Source organism: Balaenoptera musculus, chromosome 5, assembly GCF_009873245.2.
Source record: "Balaenoptera musculus isolate JJ_BM4_2016_0621 chromosome 5, mBalMus1.pri.v3, whole genome shotgun sequence".
Lineage (NCBI taxonomy): Eukaryota > Metazoa > Chordata > Mammalia > Artiodactyla > Balaenopteridae > Balaenoptera > Balaenoptera musculus.
The window spans coordinates 3247855-3271039 of record NC_045789.1 but is presented as its reverse complement, the minus strand read 5'-3'; the positions used below and the strand labels follow the sequence as shown (position 1 = coordinate 3271039).

Here is a 23185-nt window from a genome sequence, read left to right as displayed (position 1 = left end):
TCTGCAGCACACTGCAAAGAGGAAAGATTATCAACTCATGAAAGTTTCTGTTTGGAGGCAAGATAGAGAAAGGTAAACACCATAAAAAGTAAGGAGTTTTATCTCTGAATCCAATTTAAAGGTTTAGATAATATGCCTACAATCATTTTTTAAAAGTAAAGTAGCAGTAAAATCATTCTTGATTGCAAACTCAATGAAAATGAGGGTATCTTTGAGCACAGTGCAAAGTTGATTAATTAAGCAGAGCACCCAGCATGTGCCAGGGGCTGGGACCTGGTATATCTGATGGGCTTAAATAATTCAGTTTTGTTTTGTTTTAATAACAAAAGCCTAATTCAGGAAGAGGATTTTTCTTAAAACTTCTCATCTAACTCCAGATTTCTTGAAAACCTAGAAAAAGATCACAGACACAGTTTCAATAAAGTCAGGCTGGAAAACTGATGACAACAACCTATATAAAAATATGTCCTTCCTGGGAGCAAAGCTGTGTGACTCAGAAAAACCATATTGGATGAATATTAAGAGATGAACAATAATAAAGAATACATATTATACGCAGTGCCTTTAAGACTTTTTATGAATAGTTATGTTAATGTGATTGTGGAATTCTCCTTTCAGAGTGTATTTGTAAAGAGCACCAGGAGATACTTTACTAGAATGACTACAAGTCCCAATCCTCCTTTGGCTACACCTAGAAAGAAAAAATAATTGAAATTGACAAAATAGCTTTGTTTTTGCAGCATTTAAATAACAGTGAAACTAGGCCGAGGTGAGCCCCCTCCACTTCATTCCTTTCTGTGTAAAGATACCTCCTCAGTAAAGTGACTACAGACTTGCAATTATAAAAGACGGATTAAATCCTTGAGCCCTGAAATCAGTTGGAAGCGCTCAGAAATGAGTTTAAGGCAAAGGACAAACTTGCTGTAAAGACCCAGACAGCAAATGTTTTAGGCTCTGCAGGCCACACTCAGCCTCTGTAGCATGAAAGCAACCACAGACAACTCGTAATGAATGAGCTTGGCTGTGTCCCAATAAAACTTTATATATAAAACCTGGCTATGGGCTGGATTTGGCCCAGGGGCTACAGTTTGCTCACCTCTGATCTAGGGGATTAATTTTCAACAGTCTGCTGGCTCTGTCCTTGTTGCATGGGGAAATCCACCAACTACTCTTGGTATTTATTTCCTCTACTCAGGGGTCTCAAACTAGATCAGGAATTTTCAACATTTTTTTTAGTAGTAAGTCTCCTTTTTCTAATAAAAATTAACGGTGCGGGCTTCCCTGGTGGCGCAGTGGTTGAGAATCTGCCTGCCAATGCAGGGGACACGGGTTCGAGCCCTGGTCTGGGAAGATCCCACATGCCACGGAGCAACTGGGCCCGTGAGCCACAATTACTGAGCCTGCGCGTCTGGAGCCTGTGCTCCGCAACAAGAGAGGCCGCGATGGTGAGAGGCCCGCGCACCGCGATGAAGAGTGGTCCCCACTTGCCGCAACTAGAGAAAGCCCTCACACAGAAACGAAGACTCAACACAGTTATAAATAAATAAATAAAAGAACGTGAATCTCTAAAAAAAAAAAAATTAACGGTGGAGGCTAGGCTAGATTTCCAGGACTCCCCAAAGGCCCCTGAGAAGCCTCCAGGTCTATGAGACAACGACAAAACCACCGGTCACCTGATTCTAAGGTTCCACTCGGCACCAAGAACCAATACTGACCAATCTGTTTTCCTCAAGGTCTCTCCCTTCAGGCATCATCAGGTGAGGGAAGCAGTCTAAGAATTACAGGCCTTTCAGATGCTCCACAAATCACACTATTCCCTTCCATAAAGAAGAACGTTACATGACAAAATTAAAGTACTGGTGAAAAGTAGAAAACAATGAAGTTAGATTCTACTCTATACACGTATTTAATTAAGATGTCTTTTGCTACAAATCTGTAAAAATTTTACCCAGAATGAGTTTTATTACAGCTTACTTTTTTCTAAAGTTTTATATATAATCAATAAGTAAGATTTCAGTGGAGCATATTTAACCTGTTTCAGAAACCACCCCTCAAGAAGTTACTATATTTGCATGTAAATCATTCTACAATCGATACAGTCATGTCTATTAAAATGCGTCAAGGCTAAGATCTCTACTTAGTAACAGTTAATCAGAAAATTAGTTCTAAATACTAGAATTCAATTTAATTTTATAATTTAAGTCTGTCATTAATTTAACCTGCTGTCCCTCACCATAGTCGAAAATTTCAAAGTAATAAAAAAAAAAAAAAAAAAAAAAAGGTACTGCAGGGACTTCCCTGGTGGTCCAGCGGTTAAGAATCCACCTTCCAATGCAGGGGATGCGGGTTCGAGCCCTGGTCGGGGAACTGAGATCCCACATGCCGCGGAGCAACTAAGCCCATGTGCCACAACTAGAGAGAAGCCCGTGTGCTGCAACTAGAAGAGCCTGTGCATCACAACTAAGACCTGACACAGCCATAAGTAGGTAGATAAATAAATTTTTAAAAAAAAATTTTTTTTAAAAAGGTACTGCGTAGTAGAACAAAGGTGTCACAGGAGCTCAGAGGAAGAATTTAACACTCTGTTAAATGACAGTGAAATATCGTGTAAATGACAGTTCAAAATACCAGCACCAAAGTGATTAAACTTATGGGGAGGTAACTGCCTGATACTCAAGAAAAATAACTTTGTTCCACAAAGTTACTCGTTTCTATAAAGGAGGACTTCAGTGTGACAGAAACTGAAGCAAAAATTACTGCTCCTTTCAGCTTGTATCCAATTCGCTATTAATGTGGAAGTATATAATTACTTTTTCTGCTGTATCTCAAATTCTCAGGGAAAAAAAAAAAAGATCTCGTCATTAACCAACATTTATTAGTTCCAGTTCTGTGCTACGCTGTGTGCCAAGTCATGAGCTTTAAAGATGAATAGCAAGTCCCAGCCCAGTAAGCTCTCTAGTGAGGCAGACAGACACCTCGCAAGTTAATCCATTTTAAATGAAATCGAGGTCCTAACTTAAGACTCCAAATTCAGGCATATTTTTAGCCCCCAGCGCCCCTCCCCCCAAAAAAAACAACCTACAAAAAAACACAGAATGTTTTAAAATGACAAATACCCCGACTCTTTCCAATAACATTTCTAGCCATTAGTTTCTGACAGTAAATTGTTTAACTGACCCCACTACACATAAGAGCAGTTTATCTACGTAAATCTTGAATGCTATCATAAAAAGCCCATAATTAAACATAATGAATGCTCTAAGGCAGGACACAGGGCATACTTAAAGTTTTAATATCAAAGCTGGCCTTGTATAACATTCAATATGAAACCACTTTTCTCAAAGACATAAGTTTATGATACAAATATGAATTCAACTAATTACAGAAAACTCTAAACAGCTATCATTCACAAATATTTTATATACAAAAGTATATTTACTCATAAAATGATGATGATTCAGCCTGTGGGAGGAATGACAAATTGAAAACCTAAAAGTCCCAGAAAAATGACAAAGTATTACTACACACAGAAATATCAGAACACAAAACTGGAGCACATAAGAAATGAAATAAAATTTTAAAATAGAGTAAAACTGAAGCAAAAAGAATTTATAAAATATAAACCTATGTTTTATTTTAAATCAATAGTTACCATTTAGAAATATTTATATTTAAAAGTTACACTGTTATACTTATATATAATGTTCATGCAGTGCTATTTTTACCTCTATTTTCAACTGAGACTGTGCTTCAGAAAATTAATATTCATACATCTAATAAGTGAACTAAGAAGTTGAATATATCTGTATGACTCCAAAGCTGTGGCTACAGTAACGTAGCTCTATGCATTACTGCAAGACCTCTGAAAGCAAGACTTTCAAAGAGGTCTCCTGAGAAGCACCACATAAACTTATTACAATCATCTGTTCGCTATGCAAAGTAAGTTGGACAAATACTATGGGCTCACAGCACTTATTCATCTTCATCTCCTTCTTCCCTGCCTTTCTGCAATATCGAGGCTTACAAGCAAAATCCTCAAATTTCCAGCCTCTTTTGCAACTAGGAGTAGCCAGGGGACCGAGCTCTGGCCAAGGACAAGTACCTGGAGAGGGCTTTCCTCCAAAAAAACAAACTTTTACCGAGAAAAGCACTCTCGGCCTCCTCCCTTCTCTCCTGCTTGGGGTGCAGCCATCGTCTTGGGACTGTGAAAACCAAAATCACTTGCTAAGGAGAATGAGCTAGTTTCCTTCATGACATCCTTGAACCTCAGTATCAAGCCTGCACTGCCTAACTTCAGATTTCTTATTAGGTGAGAAAAATAAGCCCACCGTTAAGCCTCCGTGTGTGCAGTTTTTGACAACCTGCAGACTCATGCAACCCCAACACAATCAAGTCCATCAAATACTTATGTTATAAACCATTTTGGTGAATCCATCATAAGACATACGAATGATGAAATATTACCTAAGGGATAAATCAGTACCAACTACTGAAAAATAATCATTTAATAACAAATATTAAACACTCCAGCCAGAGACTGCTAAAGAACTTAAATGTACAAGAACATATTTAACCTTTACAACCATGTGAGGTTGGTAATATTAGCATAGTCACTCACGGTAAAATTTTAAGAATCCTTGACGAAAACAGAACAATATGGCGAAACAGAGCTAAATTTATTTATTCTGAGATTGTGACCTATTTTTATGATATTAAAATGTCCTTTCTTTTATGAAATGAGAACAGTGGAGAGTTTACATTCATTTTACATTTACATTACATTACATTCATTTTAACATGCTGACTTGGAAAAATAAATAAGTGACAAATCAATATCAGGACCTCAGAGTTTTATGATTTTTAAAAGTCCCTGAAATCCAAAAGCCTGAGACCCACTGAAGTTAAGTAACCTGCCCAGGAGCACAAAGCAGTCTGTGGTCTGGACACCAAAGTCCAGGGTCATAACCACCAGGTTAGATAAAGGAAATACACTAAGTAAACTCAGACTTAAAGATACAAATGTGTAACTACAGAGGAAAACAGCCATCCCATAATATATCAAGTGGGAACAAGGACTTTTAAAGTGAAATGATTTTACCATGCTGCCCCTCCCCCCCCAAAGACACAGAGCTTCCTCTAACTGATGGAGATTTAAACCACACCAGAGAAAACGGAATAAAGATAGGAATTCTCACCCATTCCAACTTACGTCTCAGATGACGTTAGGTTTGGAGATTCATATTTGGGGATAAAGAACTTGTGGGTGGGGACTTCTCTGGTGGTGCAGTTGTTAAGAATCCGCCTGCCAATGCAGGGGACACGGGTTCGAGCCCTGGTCCGGGAAGATCCCACATGCCGCGGAGCAGCTAAGCCCGTGAGCCACAACTACTGAGCCAGCGCTCTAGAGCCCGCAAACCACAACTACTGAGCCCGCGTGCCACAACTACTGAGCCCACGAGCCACAACTACTGAGCCCGTGCGCCACAACTACTGAAGCCTGTGTGCCTAGAGCCCGTGCTCCGCAACAAGAGAAGCCACCGCAATGAGAAGCCCGCGCACCGCAACGAAGAGTAGCCCCCGCTCGCCGCAACTAGAGAAAGCCCGTGTGCAGCAACGAAGATCCAACGCAACCAAAATAAATTAAATAAATAAAAAAAAAAAAAAGAACTGTGGGTCTCTGCATACACTGCTTGCCTCTAAAAGAAGTCTTGTGTTTTCCCAAATTGAAGGCACAGGGCAGCGCGTGATAACATCTGCCCCTAAAGCTAGCTCGCCCCTTGGTTTATTCCAGCTCTTACAAAAGTAAGGGGAGACGACACGAACGAAGACTAGAAAAAACTGAAATGCAGTCAAATTCTTCTTCATCTCAATTCTTGGCATTTCATGCTACTGTATTTCAATTTCTTTAACTCATGAGTTTTCAAAACTCATCTCTAGTTGTTTGCAGACGCATAAATTTGATCAAGCAGTTTCTTAATACCATAACTAAATAATGTAACTTAGCCAAATATTTCCAACAATTTGACCAAGAATTTTCTAAAACATTTGAGTGTGCTTAAAAGAAAATGGAGTTTGCAAGACTGCATAATGTAGCTTACGGAAGAAATCAGAAATGTATTGTCTTGAAGACTTCAAATAGTTACTTATATACAGAACAACTGGACAGATGTTAAAGTGTTAATTGACACCTACACATTTTCCCTTTTTTTATTTTATAAGATTTTAGTTACTTCAAAGCCTGGCCAGCTCTTTTCTTTTCCACTTGTGCCCGCAAATGTAATTTATTACTGAAAACATCAAACAGAAAAAAAAAATACATTAAAATATAGAAAACAAATGGTTTTTATCTTTATAATTGAAAATAGTAAATACCTCCCAGCTTACATTTTATTTGTTGTTATCTCAAATGTTAGGGCCCATATTTTTTAATCCAATCTTCCAGTACCAATTTCAGTTACAGGGGAAAAAAATACACACTATGTAGAAACAGCATGCATTCTTCAGAATTTACCACACACAAAAAAAGAACGGTAGGTGGCTATGGGAGGAGTAGGGCAGGGAGTGGGCTTTATAATTGAAATGCAAAGGCATTTATATACATATATAAATATATGTATATAAATGCCTTTGCATTTCACTTCTCCATTTATATATATATATATGGAAAAAAGGTTTGCAGAGATGTTTCTATATTGAACTGCTTTTTTTTTTAATATTTATTTATTTTTTATTTATTTATTTGGTTGCACCGGGTCTTAGCTGCGGCAGGCAGGCTTCTTAGTTGTGGCATGCAAACTCTCAGTTGCGGCATGCATGTGGGATCCAGTTCCCTAACCAGGGACTGAACCCGGGCCCCCTGCATTGGGAGCACAGAGTCTTAACCACTGGACCGCCAGGGAAGTCCCTTGAACTGCTTTTAATGAAATGCTGCACACACAGCTTAGGTCTCCCCATCTGCAGCTATAATAATGCCTCCGACCAGCCTCCTTCAACACACCCTGCCATCCCCTTCCGTCCCTTCCACCCCCTCACTCCTACCAAAAGTAACAACTGAACGACTTGTTAAGTTCACAGGAAAGGAAAAGGAGACCCTACGAACTTGATTGCACCGAGACTGACTTCCTTAAACTACTACCACAATTTCTTTTCTACTGTGCTTCATTTTATCTCCTACACATTTTTTTCTTATACCAAATATTCCAATTTTACTTACGTTCAGGATCATGAAAACTTCACACCTGGTAAAATACACTGCATTCTTGTGTGAATATCTACAAGATTGAGGTAGAAATAAAGGTGAGTTAAACATTATTTTAGCTCTTCTTGTCCATTTATTTATAAGCTTGTGCGTGTGTATGTAAGTTTCCTCTAATATATTGCTTCAGCCATGTCACTAATGGTCCAATGGATGCAAAATATTTAGCTGAAAGGTAATGAGCTCTTCATTAAGATTAAATCAGGAAAAAGATTATTTTCAAAAATATCTTAATTTGGTGGCCCCTTGTCAGAGTCACAGTAAAATTCCAAAAGTTGGGGTTTTTTTTTTTTTACTTTTAATTTTGAAATAACTTTAGACTAAAAGAAGTTATTAAAAAAAAAAAAAAAAAGTAGTTCAGAGATCCCACAGACTCTTCATCCAGCCTGCCACAATTCATCATCCAAAATAACCGCAGTAAAACTATTCAAATTCACCAGCTGTCCCAACGTTTATTTTCTGGTCCAGGACCTAATCCAGAATCTCACAGCTCATTTGGTTATCATGCTTCCTTAGTCTCCTCCAATCTGTGACTCTTTCAGCACTTCATCCTTTCATAAGGTGAGCACTTCTGACTACTAGCAATTTTGTAGAGTGTCCTAAAATTAAGTTTGTCTAGTGTTTTCTGATACTTAAGTTGAAGGGCTTTTTTAGTGAGAATACCATCTGAGATGCGCCCTTCTCAGTGCATCATGATGTTGGTATGTCTTGTGACATAACTTTGATCATCTAGTTAATTTGGTGTCTGCTAGTTTTCTTCACTTTAAAAGTACTGATTCCCCCCTTTGTAATTAATTACTTAATCTGGTGGGGGAGACATTCTGAGACTATGCAAATATTCTGATATCTGATATATACATTTCTCATCATACTCTCACCCACTAATTCTGGCACCTACTGATTCTTGTTTGCAACAATTATCACTGTGAGGTTTGCCTGCTGGTGATTTTCCATTTCCATCATACCTTCTACATTTTTTATTGGCATTCTACCATAACAAAGAGCTGTCTCTTCTCCCCTACTTATTTATTGGATAATTTACTTATATTGGCATGAGCTCATGGATATTTTTTCCCCTAGACGCTATAATCCTTCTTTATTTTTTTGTTCAAATTGTCCCACTGGGATTCCTTTGTATATACATTCACTAGACTTCCTTCTGAATTGTAAAACGCCACTTCAGTTGGGGAAGATCAGGTAATTTCTTTGAATGAGAGATGATCGATGGTAAGACTACCTTTACCACTTACATCATGAACAACAACAACAAAATTTATGGAAGAAAACTATATATATTGAAATATCCCCAATGTGCTATATACTCTTACAACTCTTGCTCATCCAAGACCTAATGCTCTTCGGTCTTTATTTTACACATATTATTATCGAATTTTCTCATCATTGTCACTGTTTAAATCCACCTAACCTTGGGCCACCCCCATCCCCGAATAATTTTGGTATTTCAAGAACACAGCCCAAACTGCTCAGAGACAATAGTAGCTACATTCATTTTAGCCAAAAGGTAAGAAGCCATTAATTATGCCGAGTGAAAAAAGCCAATCCAAAAGATCAAATAGTGTACAATTCCATTTACATAACATTCTTGAAATAACAAAACTGTAGCAATGGAGAAGAGATTAGTCCTCCCCAGAGGTAGAGTTGGGAAGTAATTGTGTCTATAAAAAGGCAACAAGAGGAATTCTTGTGGTGATGGAATTCTTCTGCATCTAGACTTTATCAATGTTAACATCCTCATTGTGATATTATGCTACAGTTTTGCAAGATATTTGTAATGGAAAAAACTGGGTAAAAGGTTCACAGGATCTCTGCATTATTTCTTACAATTGCGTGTGAATCTACAATTATCTCAAACTAAAAAAAGTTTTTTTAAAAAGATAACGCGTTTCAACTCTAGCGTGAATACTCAGGAGAGATAAGATAATCACCATCGTGCCCCAACCCTTCAGATCCACCGATTGCTAGCTGGCTTCTAGGAAAGTTCCTACCAGGCCTCCCTAGAATAACCCGCCAACAGCTAACTCTTCTTCAGGGTCTCTTCTTTTCCGATTAGCTTTTATGTTGGGAGGGACAAATACCACCAGCTAGAGAAGAACACAAAATTGCCAAGGGCCAGTAACTGTTGGTTTGTCAACTGAACTATCAGCAGTTCACAGGGTCAACATGTAAAATCTGATTTCAATTCATTTAGCTCATATTAAATATTTGAGAAGTTCTAGATCATGTTCAATGTGTAGGAGGCAAGCAATGAGAAGAGGGAAGAGGGTTTTAGTTCCAGCAACAAGACAAGGTCCTTTTTCAAGTCACACCAACCCCTCCAAAACACTTCTTACTGCCTAATGGAGGTGAAAGCACAAAAATGGTGGTACCAAGAGACTCTAAAACTCAAGGACTAAACGTTCTGCTCTACAAAAACTAACCCGGCGACCACCGACCACCCCAACTGACTGAAGAAGAAAACACCTGAATACAGCAGGAAACACATACTTTGTAACAGTGCAGTAAGTCCTAGTTAGTTAGCAAGTGAGACCAGAGGCGGTTTTTTCCTGAAAAGATAAAAATTCTAACAGTCAAAATAACGTGCCACACGTGTGTACACGCACACACGTGTACACAGGATATATGTTTCCTGAAATCCATTGAATCCTGCTTAAACCATTGACTAAAACTTGAATTCAAATTAGTTGCCCTAATGCTAATGAGATTTCTGGTGAATCACAAATAGTTTGAAGCAGGCCTGTGTTCCTTTGTAGCCACCAGTCTTTGATTAATAAAAGGAAGTAGTTATTCTTTCTGATTCCCTAGTTCTTTGCAGTATTTAGAGTACTGTATCTCTGTTGTAGAATAGAGCTTGGTGCCTTAGATTTAAAAACTTTTTATACGCTAGCTCTTTTATATAAAAGGCAGAGACAGTCATCCTAACAGATGTGTTTCTGATATTTTTCTGCACAAATCTCTCATGTTGAAACACTGTTACACTTTCATATAAATGTGTGCTCTATGCAATAAACTTGGCAGGTAAAGCAAAAAAAAATAATAATACTAATAATGTGCCAATCAGCTTACCTTCCCCCCACGAAGGCTGACATTATAACCACTGAACAAGTTTTTACTACTTATATTCCAGCTCTGACAAAGCTATAAAAGACCAATTATAGGTACTACAAATTGCTTCTCCTTCCTCATTTCAACATTAATTTATGTAAACAAAAAATGATGTAGAGGAATAAGGAACTGCCCTCACAGACTCGCTACAATCGTTACCTCGTGCCACCACAAGTCAACTGTGAGCTTCAATTCAGATGCTCCTCAACTCTTGCAAAGGATGGAATACCTGGAAATCCCATTATCATCACAGATTAAGAAATACTAATATACTTAGCATAATGATATGAGAAACTAGTTATTTCATATTAGATTCCAGAATGCACGTGGAAAAGACACCAAAGTGTAAGGAAAAATAGTGTAAGTTGAAAAAATCCTGAAAATCAAGAAAATCATGCGGACTTCCCTGGTGGCACGGTGGTTAAGAATCCACCTGCCAATGCAGGGGACACGGGTTCGAGCCCTGGTCCGGGAAGATCCCACATGCCGCGGAGCAGCTAAGCCCATGAGCCACAACTACTGAGCCTGCGCTCTAGAGCCCGCGAGCCACAACTACTGAGCCCGTGTGCCACAACTACTGAGCCCACGAGCCACAACTACTGAACCCGTGCGCCACAACTACTGAAGCCCGTGCTCCGAAACAAGAGAAGCCCGCGCACCGCAAGGAAGAGCAGCCCCCGCTCGCCGCAACTACAGAAAGCGCATGCGCAGCAACAAACACCCAACACAGCCGAATATAAATAAATAAATAAATTTACACAGAAAATTATGTTCAACAACTTGGACTTTCCTCCTGTGAACTAAGAAATGGCCATCTCCGCCGTCTGCCGTGATTAGGCTGCCCTGGCGTAAACGTGCGCACGGCACGACACAATGAGCAGCTGATACGGACGTGCACACGTGCAGCCGGCCTGCCCAGCAGAGGGGCCATCTCCACTGTGTAGCTCGGGCTATTGACCACCTCCACCCTGGAGGTCAGACCTCTGCCTTAACAGAACTCCAGTCTCCTCCCACTCTCCACACATCACAAGCTTCCAAGGGACAGTAGTGTCACTTCCCATCCACCACTCAATCCCTTGGCTCCAGGCGCACCGAACAAAGGTCCACACTTATTTCCTTACAACCACCTGTACAGCTTCTATGACCTTGGGCTCGCCTGGAAAATCCTTCACAGCCTCCTGGTCTACTGGTGGGTGAATTTCTACTCCCCTAAGACTTAATACACACCCACCTAGGAAGTCCCCAGACTCAATACATACCCATCTAGGAAGTCCCCAACCTCAGCAGTGCTGGCCTAGGACAGCTGTCACAGCACTGATGAATCACTTCCTACTTATAACATGATAGACTGGTGAGCTGCTTGAGGGACAGACGTCTCAATGAATCCCCAAGGCCTGGTAAATAATAACTATTTCATTAAAATGTGATACCAACAAGAACTATTATTAGGCATTGCACTCAACAGTAAAGGTACGTTCTTCCACTTCATCCACAAAACAACTTCGAGAAGCTATTATCCACATTTTACAGATGAGGAAACTGTTACCAAAAATGGGGTGAGGAGAGGGAACAGCCCATATAATACAGATATCAAGGAACTATCACCAGTGTCCACATTTCCATAACTCTACACTAGTCTAGATCAAAGTGCTTTGAGGTAATTACAATTCCTTTCCACTACATATAAAACTTACAAAATACGTAACAAAGCTTAAAAAAAAAGTTTTCAAATGAGTCAAGAAGGCATAGTCTTTCTGTGTTTTGAAAAGGTTACTGTATCTTTATTTCAACTAGCTCATTTAGGTTGGAAGCATATGCCACTATTACTTTACGTAATATAACTTTATAAGACTTGAATTTCAAACATCCCCCAAGGCAGACCTTATTGTGTTCATTTAACTCCCCCCAAAATCCACCTGGATAAAGTTTTTTCAGGGCAACAGTAAATTTTTTAAAAAAAGAACAGACTTGTTGTTTCAAGGTGGAGCGGGGCAGGGGAGGGATGGATTGGGCATTTGGGGTTAGCAGATGCAAACCACAGAGATTGGATAAACGACAAGGTCCTACTCTATAGCACAGGGAACTGTATTCAACATCCTATGATAAATCATAATGGAAAAGAATTTTTAAAAAAGAATTTATATATATGCTTAACTGAATCACTTTGCTGTACAGCAGAAGTTAACACAACATCGTAAATCAACTACACTTCAATTTTAAAAAAAAAAGCAGCATGGTGAGTCTTCATAAATAAGCTAAAATGATAGCGCTAGGAGGTTATAGCTGGTTTTGTTTTTATTTTACATCCTTTTTCGAGAGGAAGAAAACTGCAACAAGTTGGCAACCAGGAAGTCCTCTTAATGTTTTTTTTTAATTTTGGTTTTTTTGTTTTCGAGTGTCTGTGAAAGCCGGGGTGGGGGGCGGGGGGGTCTGGGCAGGACTGTGTTAACCACATAGCACTGCAGCTGGAGAGACTCATTTTGAACCTCAGCCAAGATATGCAAAGCTAATTATGGAACTGTTAATTACTAAATGTTTAAAAGGTTATTTGAAGGTGACTAAGTTTCCACCAATATTGCAAAAGAATGTGAATAATTTTTACCATAAATTCAAGTCCTCACTTGTTCAGAGCCACATGCTAATACAGTTTGAAATTGGTTTTTCAGTAATAAATGTGTATTTTTTTTAACCTCCAAATTCAAATATCATTGTTATGAAAGCTAAATGCTTGTGGCCAGTCATTACTTTGTGAGACATGCTTTTCAAAAGTGCACCCAGACCATTTAGTTGTGTTTTACGAACAAAAACTACTTAAGGGACAAATTATTTATTACTAGAGCCCCAAAATGAGCCAAAATATAATCAAAGTGTAAGTTGTCAGATGAAAATATAAGACTGCTCAAAAACAATGATAAAAAAGAGATGGAAAATTTATCTGTCATAGACACAATTCTTCCACTATATTTGAAAGTTAAATATTCACCAGAGATACTCTTTTGTGCAGATTCTCATAATTTAAAGTTCTCTGGGCTAAAGGCACTTTTTCAGCCCTCTCATTATGACTCAAGACATATTCTACTGAGTGACTTTTGCAAAGAATTAAGTCTCGTACTGTTAAGAGCTCTCCAAGGACAAATTCATGAATTAGCAACTAAATCAAAAGGTGTAATAGCCAAAAAAAAAAAAATTTCAGTAGTGAAGAACAAAGTAATATTATTAACTAGGAAGGGATGAGGCAGGAGCTGTTTTCCACAAACCATTTTAAAAAGTAACTTTTACAAGTAGTTAAAAACACATCATATTAAATCTTTAAAGTAGAAGAATATTCTGCAATAGATGTTTCACCTGAAAAACTAAAAACAGGCATTTAAACACTCTACCTAAGCAATCTGAAAGGGTCTGAATCCAGTAAGTTAATAATATGGTTTAGAAAAATCATTTTATTGTTTAAAGACTTGGGGGGAAAGCTGTTTGTAATTTATTTACATCTTTCACTTCACTTAATTGCTTAGGTGACCAAGCTTCCCATGTAAGTGATTAAAGACATAAACCGAAACAGTTTGATAAAGCAGTTACTTAAGAGTCCTGTTTCTCAACAGAGGTGCACTGAAAAACATTAATAGAACATTTAGTGCCCCTTATTTTCAAGGAGGTTTGTTACTGAGAATACAGTGCCCCGATGACTAGAACTTAGCCACTTTCCAGACACACAATATGGGACACACATTGGATTAAAGATGGCTTTTCTTGTCCTCTCAGAGTATCAGGTGAAATAGTGACAGCCCCTTAAATATGAATATGTGAGATTTAGCTAAAAATTCGAGTGACAATTTTGTTTCTCCTTGCCATTCCCCCTCTAGTGACGTGCCTAAATAAATGGGAAAATGGGTTTCCATATTCCAGGTGGGCATGAAAAGCTTCCTAATTTCATAACACTCTTCAAAGTTCCTGTGTTTGCACTGAGGCTCTCCCCACCCCCAGATTCTCTTCGAGCTAACTTCTTAGGTCACACGAGTGACAGCACGATTACTTCTAGGCAACTGAGTGACCTCGTACAAAACCACGTCTTCACAGGGTTTGGGAGACAAACTGGGCTGGTAGGGTTAAAAAAAAAGAAAAAAGGAAGAAAATGAATTTAACAAAAAATATTTATATATTTTCCTCTTTTCTTTTAAGGCACCTTTCTTTTGCCTGCCATAAGAATCGTACAAACTCCTTCACCAAATGTATCCTGAGAAACAGAAGCATGACAGCAAAACTTTCCTAATTCATATCCATCTGTCCATATCCAGTTTATTTAATAACTCTGCTTTTATATTACAAACTTCTAACCCTCGAGCACTCAAGAGAAAAGACAGGGCAGAAAAACTTCCAGCCCTTGCATTCACAAAGCACTCAACAGAAAAGGCACCTGCTACCAAAACTTTTTTTTTTTTTTAACTTCTGAGTAAATTTCAAACTTTCAGAAAAGTAATTATTTTTGACAAGCCAGGTGAAGGTGGAAAACATTCACATTTCCATCTACTTTCTCTTTAAAATAACAAATAAACATGTAGGTCCGCATTAGTAATAACCAAGGGAGCATCAGTGTTAATACGGTGGACACTTAGGAATGTTCAAAATGTTTGGTAGGCTTCTCTAAGGTGACTTGTTTTATGAAGGTTTGGTGGGGGAAACGTGCTGCTTTCAGACGGTCAGCGAAGCGTTCACGTTGTGGTGTCAGTAGCAACTGGCCCACTTCTGACTCGGGCCAAGTTCTGTGCTGGTCAGTTTTCACTCTGTTCTCCACAACCCGTGCGTAAACAGGGAAGTTTAACAGCTCATTTCTCTGGCACAGTCCGCACGCCGTCACAGTGGAGGTTCTGTCTCTTCCAGTTGTGTTGGGGGACACACCCCCCTCCACCCACCTTTTAGTAGGTTTCGAGTCATTGCTATTCTAATCAACCAACCGGAGATTCCACTTCCCCGCTCTCTAATTTCCACTAAAGGCCTCTGACATCATTTTCTGACCTGCCTTGCTAGGTTCTAATATTCTCACCATGTGTGATTTCACTTGGCACTTCAAACTGAAAGGCATTGAAACAGTTCACCGAAATGGGCTTTTCCATCACACTGTGACTGGGAACGTGCATTTTCAGCTGCAGAAGACTGAGTGACTGACAACTTACAACCAACAGGAGACGCAGAAGGCACCTGAGAAGCAGTGCAACAAGAGCAAAGAGCACGACCTCCCTTGTTTTCAATAGAGTAATCCTTTGGAATAGGAACTTCCTGGAGACACTGTGAAATGAATTTGCCTTGCAAAACTACCACCCATCTTCCACAGTCTGGTAAACGAGTGCAATCTACCTACGAACCCCAGATGTGACGGCTCCACCAGAAAAAAATGAGAAATCAAAAACCGTACCAGGTGCCATTCCTGGGCCTTGTCCAAAGGCAGCCAATGGAAGAATCTGTTTTATTCTCTTTTGCCCGCATTAAATAATGACAATCAACAGCAGAGGAAGAGAGCCTTTGGCTCTGCACAGATGGCATCCAACACCTAACAAGCGAAGCAACTCCTTCAAGCATCAGATCCTAAACGTCTGATGGGCCCAAGGATCAGGAGGGCTTATTTGTCTTAAGACGGCTGGCAGCAGGATCTCCTGTAGCCACCATCCCAACGCTTAGGAGCATGCGTCATTACCCAGTCAGCAGCGAAAAGCAAAAAAAATCAAACCACCACATTTTTATAAAATTTCCCCCTCTCTAGTCCAACTTGAGACGACCAGATCCACCACCATCAGCAATTCCTCCACTTAAAGCCAGAGAAAAATAAGCCTGAAGGTAAACGAACGTATAAAGGTTAACAAACTTATCTAATTTTGACAAGGTTGTGCAACACCAAAAGAAACCGCGGGGTGCCCTTCCCGGGGCTCTATCTGAATATGCCTGCTCTGCAGTTCTGTCTGCAGTTGAAACTAAAAGCACTAACCTAGCTATTCAACTCCCCCCCCCCCACCGCAACCTCTTCCTTGCAAAGCGGCATCACTTTTCCAAAAAAAAAAAAAAAGAAAAGAAAAGAAAAGAAAATAGTAAACATACAAACATCTCAACGTTTTACTTTAGAAGGCCACCACGGGTTCGCGTTCCGCAGAGCCCTGCAAGTTTCCTCCTACACCTCTGCAAACGCCGAAGAACTCTGAAGGTACGAGGGGCCACAAGCACGGGGAGGAAGGGCGCCTGCGACCGGGGGGAGGGCAGGAGGGGCCGGCCGAGGGGAGGTGACTGCCCCCCGGCCCCCGCCCCGAGAGGCTCCCGGGCCCGGCGCGCGGCTGGGAAGAGGGGACGCTCGGGAGAGACCTCCCTGCCCCGCGGGGCAATCGCAGGAGCAGGTCGGTACGGGGAGGGCGGCGAAAAGGAGACGGTCCAGGGGAGGAGGAAACGACGCCAGGACGTCCAGGGGAGACGCGGAGACGCGAAGCCCCTGGAAGCTGGGGACCCAACGCGAAACGCGGGCGCGCGGGGCGAAAGGCGTGGGCAGGGAGCGCGCAGCCGACGCGGGGCTCACCTGGGGGGTCCTCTCGGCCGGGTTCTTCATCACCGCCTGGCGGAAGCTGTTATCCACGTAGGACGCCATCTCCCCCCGCAGCCCGGGCCGGGGCCGCTCCGCGCCCTCGGCCGCCGCCTCCCGGCCCAGCGCCGCCGCCGCCGCCGCCTCCGCCCTGCGCGCTCCGCCCGCCTCGGGCCAACCAGCCAAACCGCGGCGGCGGCGGGGCGGGGGGCGCGCGAGGCCCGAGGGTCCCCGCGGCGCCCGGCTGCCGGGAGCTCCCGCTTCCTCCGCCTCCCCCGCGCCGCGCGGCTGGGAAGGCTCCCCACGGGCCCGGGCTCGACACGCCTCCCCGGCTCCTCTCGGGGACGGCGGCGGCTCCTCCCGGCCCCCGCCGGCCTGAGTTATTTTTAGGGAGTTCGAGCGGCGGGGAGGGGTTGGCTGGGGCGCACGGGCCTCGCGCTCCTCCGCGCGCAGGGCCGCCCCCTCCTCTCGGGGGCTCCGGGAAGCACTCGGGGGCGCCGCGGCCGCCGTCCGAGGACGGGCTCAGGTCCGGGTGAAGCGAAGCCGGGTCGCCTCGGCCGCCGTCCCCGCCGCCGCGCCGGGGCTCCGTCTACTGCGCTCGGCCGAGCCCCCCGACGGCTGCTGCATCCCCTCGGGCCGCCCCGCCGCCGCCGTGCGCTCCGCCGCCGCCCCCCATCTGCGCGCGCGGAGCGGCCAGAGCGCCCCCGGCTGCGCGCTCGGCCCGCTGGCTCTCGGCAACTTTGTTCCCGGGCTGCGGGCGCGGAGGGAAGGGGGCCGCGGGCACCGGGTCCGGACTCCTGGCGGCGGGCGTCGCGCACAGCCCCCCGGAGAGTGTTTGGGAAGCGGCGACTCCCCTCCTCTTCCCCGCCTCTTCCTCCTCCTGCGCCCCCGCGCCGCCCCGCCGCGCTCAGGGAGGAAGCGGCCTCCGGGGCCGGGCGCTTTGTGCTGCAACCATGGTGAAGAGCGAGTGACGGGCTGGCGGCCACTGGGCGCGCGCCGCGTCGGCGGGGGCGGGGCGTCCGGCGCCGGGTCCCGCCCCCGCGCCGCCCGTCCGCCCGCCGGCCGCGCCCTCGCTCCGGAGCGGCACCTTCGGCGGCCCAGGTGAGCCGCGCGCCGGGCGGCCGCCGACCGCCGCGCCCGGGCCGGGCTGGAGGGGGCCCTGCACCACCTGGCCCCGGGGAGGCGGCGCGCCCCGGCGGCCGGGCCGAGGGCGCAGCCTCCCCTCCGGCGGCTCACGCCGCGCCGCCTGCCCACACCCCACGCGCGTCCCGGGGGGCCTGCCGCGTCGCGTCGCCCCTCCAGACCGGCCCTGGCGCCAGGCCTCGGCCGCCGGGGCGGCACGTCGACCCGGAACAGAAGCCCGGCCCGCAGCTCGGGCCGCCCTGGGCAGTCGTTTTGAACCCAGGGGTTGGCTCCGAGTCGCTCCAGAGGCGATCAGTCCTCTAGGGATTTATTTGGCTTATCCTTAATTTGCTGCAGGACAGCGTTCCTCTCCTGCCTCCCGTGCTCACCGGGCACCTTCAGACACTTAAGTGGCCACGAAACGAGGGAGCTGGAAACGTGCCAGTTCCACCCTAGGCCAAACACCACCCCCAGACGGGCGAACACTCCAGATTCAAAGGTGAGACCCGGACAGCAAGTTCTGTGACATAAGCAGAAACACTGGCACACGCGGCTTGGCACGAGCCGGGTAAACGTCCAGACCCCGGGTCCGACCCGGACTCACTTGGTGCAGAGGCACCAGGACAGAGCCCTTTAACATGTCACCAATCCTGCTGCGTCCTCCCCCCTCACACGCCCACCCGCGAGCCAGGTGGAGGTGTGTAAGGCCAGCCAAGCAGCGGGAACAGCTCTGGAGTCCTGGTCCTAGAGCTTGATTTTCATCTGGCTCCCCTTCCCCACCCGCGTCAAGTTCGTGCTTTGCTGTCTCTGTGGAGGCCGCACTCACAGGAGGATTGCTACTTTCAGGACCTACCACGTTGAACACCTTTCAAATTTTCAAACATAACTTTTTCGACATCTAGTTTATTGTAAACACTTGGAATAGGTTATGAACGAACGTTTCAGGGTCCTAAAGTCACCTGTGTGGCATTAAACAGATTGTGTGGCTTCCAAGAGAAGGGACTGTCCTGGCCAAACCTCCTGAAACAATCTGAGTTACAAATTATCTCTCTAGACCCTTGATGTCACCCTGTGCTCCAACTGCTTCCCCATATTTCTCTCGAACCCCTTAGTTGAAACCCAGCATCCAATTCTTTATGACCTAGACTACCACCACCTTGAATAAGTGCCATTACAGCTCTGCGAAGAGAGAGAAGAAAAGTCAGATCCAATGAAGTGAAAAAACATACCTGACATCTCCATCTGGTGCCCAGTAGACATCTCAGAATTCACCTGCGCAAACCAGGCCCCAGATCTCCTGCCCCAGACATGCCCCGCCCACAGACTTCCACATTCCTGCCAATGGCATCTACCTCTGTCACCCCTTGCCCAGGTGAAGAGCCTTGGCGTCTTTCTTGACTCTTTCCTTTCTCTTACCGCGCCCCCCTGCCCCGGGTTTCAGTAAACCTGTCAGCTCAAGCTTCAGAGTACCATATCTGGAATCTAACCTCTACCCACCACCTCAACGGCCATGACCTTGGTCCACGCCAGCAGCATCTTTTGCCTGAGCTTTGCAGTAACCACTTACCTGGCCTCTTTCTGCCCTTGCCTCCAGCACCGAGGGAGTCGGGGTGAGTCTTTTCACTCCAGCTCATGTCATTCCTCTGCTAACAGCAACAACAAAAAGTCCATTAGCTCCCCATCACTTTTAAGGTGAAAGCCAAGGTCCTTATTTATCATGGCCTAAATGACCTATAGACCTGGTTCTCCTTCCCTCCCCACCCCCGCCCCCTTTATCTCTCTGACCTCATCTCCTACTATTCTACCCCCTGCTCATTTCCCAGCCACACTGGCCTCCGTGTTGCTTCTGGAACACAGGAAGCAAGCCACAGTCTCATGGCCTTTCCCTCTGCTGTTCCGCTGCCACCTGAATTAGTGACCCACTCCCCTAGGCCACCAGAAAACAAAACCAAACCAAACCTAGAATGGTGTTCCCTCCCCTCCTTCATATCTTTATTCAAATGTCACTTTCCCTGTATCTCCACATGCCCTAGCCCTCTTCCTTGCTTTGCTTACCACCATCTGACATACGACGGATTTTACTTACTTGATTTATTTATTGTTTCCCTCCACCATAATGTAAGCTTCTGACGTCAGTGATTTTTTTGTTCCTTTTGTTCACTGCTGCATCCCCCAACGTGATGTAAATGAATGAATAACTATAGTGTTACCTTGTATGTGTATGAAAGTGATACATACATTATCTCTGATGGGGAAGGGGAGGCTAGGAGAGAAACTGAACCTCTCTGAGCCTGTTTTCTCTTCTTTTAAAAGCAGATAAAAATGGCATACCCTGAAGATTTTAGAGGATCCAATAGAATCCATGCAACGTGACAGTGACGTGTAAAGTGCTTGAACCACGGTATGTGCTCGACAAACGGTAGTTATTTTTAAGATCATCCTCATCATCCCAACCCTTTGAGGTCACTGGAACAGTTACTATCATCCTGTTTACAGATGAAGCAACTAAGACTAAAATAGGTTATGTGACTTGCCCTAGTTCCAGGCCTGCCTGGAAGTTTGGAAGGGCCCAGGGCCAGCTAATGTAGACCCCATCGTAAATTCCTAAAGCTGTAAATGAACTGGAACACAGTGTGGCAGTGACTACTGGCTTCTGGCCTGAAACTCACAGCCCATTTTCTTCCCATCTCTGCTCCATCACGTATTACAAAAAGGCTTATCCACGCGAGGACACCCTAGCCTGCACACCGTACCCCTCACGAAAGCTACCCCCTGGTGATTCCTCCAGCGTTAGTCCAGCCTTGGACAGTCAGGCCTGGAAGTGGCAGAGCAGTCAGTGCCAGGGCCCAAGGTGTTCAGAAAGCATGGAATTCCTTGTCCCATGGGGAGGGTGACGCCGGAGCAGGGCCCCTCAAAGCCTAGGCAGTGGGCAGGAACTCAACTCACCCAGGCTGCACAGCTGGAAAGCTGTGAATTACAGATGCAAACCCAGCTCTTTTTCTTCTGAGTGCTCTGCTGTGATACTGAATTGCCCCAGTGACCTCAGGTGAGGCCTAATAGTATGTCATATCCCCCAACAAAGCGACTAACTCGCTGTCAACCTCTAAGCTATCATTTAATTTCAATTAATAATTCAGTTAATTTTCCCACTATTTATAATCTACTTATGTAAGTACGTTAATAATGCCATTCGGCATCTAGGACACCTGATACTTGGCATGCATTGCTTTGTTTTATATATTTTATATAATATATTTTATATAATAAAATACATTATATAGGTTAGGTGTTTACAGTCATCTTTTAAAGTGAGTAGATTTTTTTTTTAATTTTTTATTTTTTTATTAACATTTGAAGAGGGAAGAGATATGGGAACATATGTATATGTATAACTGATTCACTTTGTTATAAAGCAGAAACTAACACACCATTGTAAAGCAATTATACTCCAATAAAGATGTTAAAAAAAAAAACATTTGAGCACCAACAGTATGCTGTGTACACCATGGGTGACAGAATTAGACACAGACCTGCCAGTTTGCCAATTAGCCTAAACCAAACTGCTCCAATAACCATAAAGTAAGCCATTTATTATGCTGCTTCATAAAGGCAACAATATGTATAAAGATGAGAGTTTCTTTGTTCTGTTTCTACAGCCGTCATATTATCTAGAAAGTCATTAGGGGATAGAGAGACAGAACACTGGGTTTTAAGTCTAGAAATGCATTTCAAGTTCTGGCCTTAATACCATTCGACTTGTAACTTCAAAAAGCCTTGATGATTCCAACAGTAAAACCTAATATTAATACATCTCTAAATATATTATATAGGTTAGGTGTTTACTGTCATCTTTTAAAGTGAGTAGATATTTTTTTTAAATTCCTATGCGTCCAGCTACAACATAAGAGTAATATTGATACATCTACATCTATCTATCTACAGTCATTTTGTTCAAAAAAACACCTTGAACGTTCACTGTTCAGTCAATAAATATTGATATTTATTGCGTGCTGTGTACTAGGTACTGATCTCTATGTTTGGAGTACCAGTGGTGGAAAAGACAAGCGTGCTCCGTTTCCTGGCCTCGTGGGAGCTGACTCTGTGTGCCAGGCATTTGCCTAATTTACTCACCTCATCTAGGAGAATGGCCAGGGCGCTAGGATCCAGGAAGCTGCACTGTTCTAAGACAGGAGATCCCTCTCGTTACCATCTTGTCCAGCTGTTACAACTGTCTGAAAGCAAGGTTTAGAGCTGAGAGAGGTTGAATTCTAGTAAAGGTGTTCCTCCCATGAATCCCACGCCTCCCAGACCATTTTTATTCACATTGTTTTGCAGTTACTTGAACCTCAGGAGAGTGGAAGGCTATAGTTTAGACACTGTATCGCTTTCAACAGAGCACACTCCAGTAGGAAATATTGTATCTACCTGCAAATAGCATTCCAGAGTCCCTGGTGGAGAATACAGTTACAGAGCCCAGGGAGAGAAAGTGTGTACATAGCAGAGAGCTCATGAAACAAGTTAGATGAAGTGTATCCAATACACAATTAGACTCAGACTCTTAGGTTTGATTTTATAGGAATCCTAATAAATTCAGAGCTGAGGATGCTGTCACATGAGTAAGAACGATGCTAATGTAGATGTCAACTTGATGTGTAGATATTTTGGACTTGATTCTAAAAGAAGAAACCATTTTTTCCTAATTTATCAATATTATGACCTTGGTTCTGCCTTGGCCACAAAATTAAATAAAAATATAAATCAGAAATATATATTCGAGCTAACAAATAAAACTGTTTTATCCGGTTACACGATTGCATCCCGCACCCTGACATAACCACTTTCTTCTGCTGATGTGTTTGCGTTTGAACTATTGGACCAGTGGGAAAGCACAGCCTTCTTTATTTCCTGATAGTGACAAAGCTGATGCTGACATTTCTTACAGGAAATGCGTTGTTAAACTTTTGATCCACTGTCAATTCCTTCTATTGTTGCCTAGTGTTTGGCATTTATTTTTATGAATCGCCCTGTGCCCTGTGGAAGTGTATTGCAAAATCAGTCTGCCAATTTTAAGGAGACCTCTAAAAGGGTTTAGGTAAAGTATGCAGATTCAGGGGTTTTTTTTTGTTTTGTTT

The 23185-nt window shown here is 43.5% G+C and overlaps 1 protein-coding gene across 7 annotated transcripts in view; it reads right to left on the bottom strand.

Annotated features, from left to right (window-relative positions):
• RAPGEF2 (Rap guanine nucleotide exchange factor 2) overlaps nucleotides 1-20301 on the bottom strand; it is a 258452-nt gene extending 238151 nt beyond the window's left edge. For 3 of the 7 annotated variants that reach the window (XM_036853003.1, XM_036852999.1, XM_036852997.1), the window contains exon 1: nucleotides 16929-17800. In XM_036853003.1, the coding sequence (XP_036708898.1) occupies nucleotides 16929-16997 (69 nt within the window). In that variant the 5' untranslated portion in view covers nucleotides 16998-17800. Of the gene's footprint in view, nucleotides 1-7213; nucleotides 7241-16928; nucleotides 17801-19620; nucleotides 19700-20139 lie in introns of those variants that run through there. The other 4 variants (XM_036852996.1, XM_036853006.1, XM_036853002.1 and 1 more) reach the window with 3 other exon arrangements.
• Nucleotides 20302-23185: the final 2884 nt, after the last annotated feature.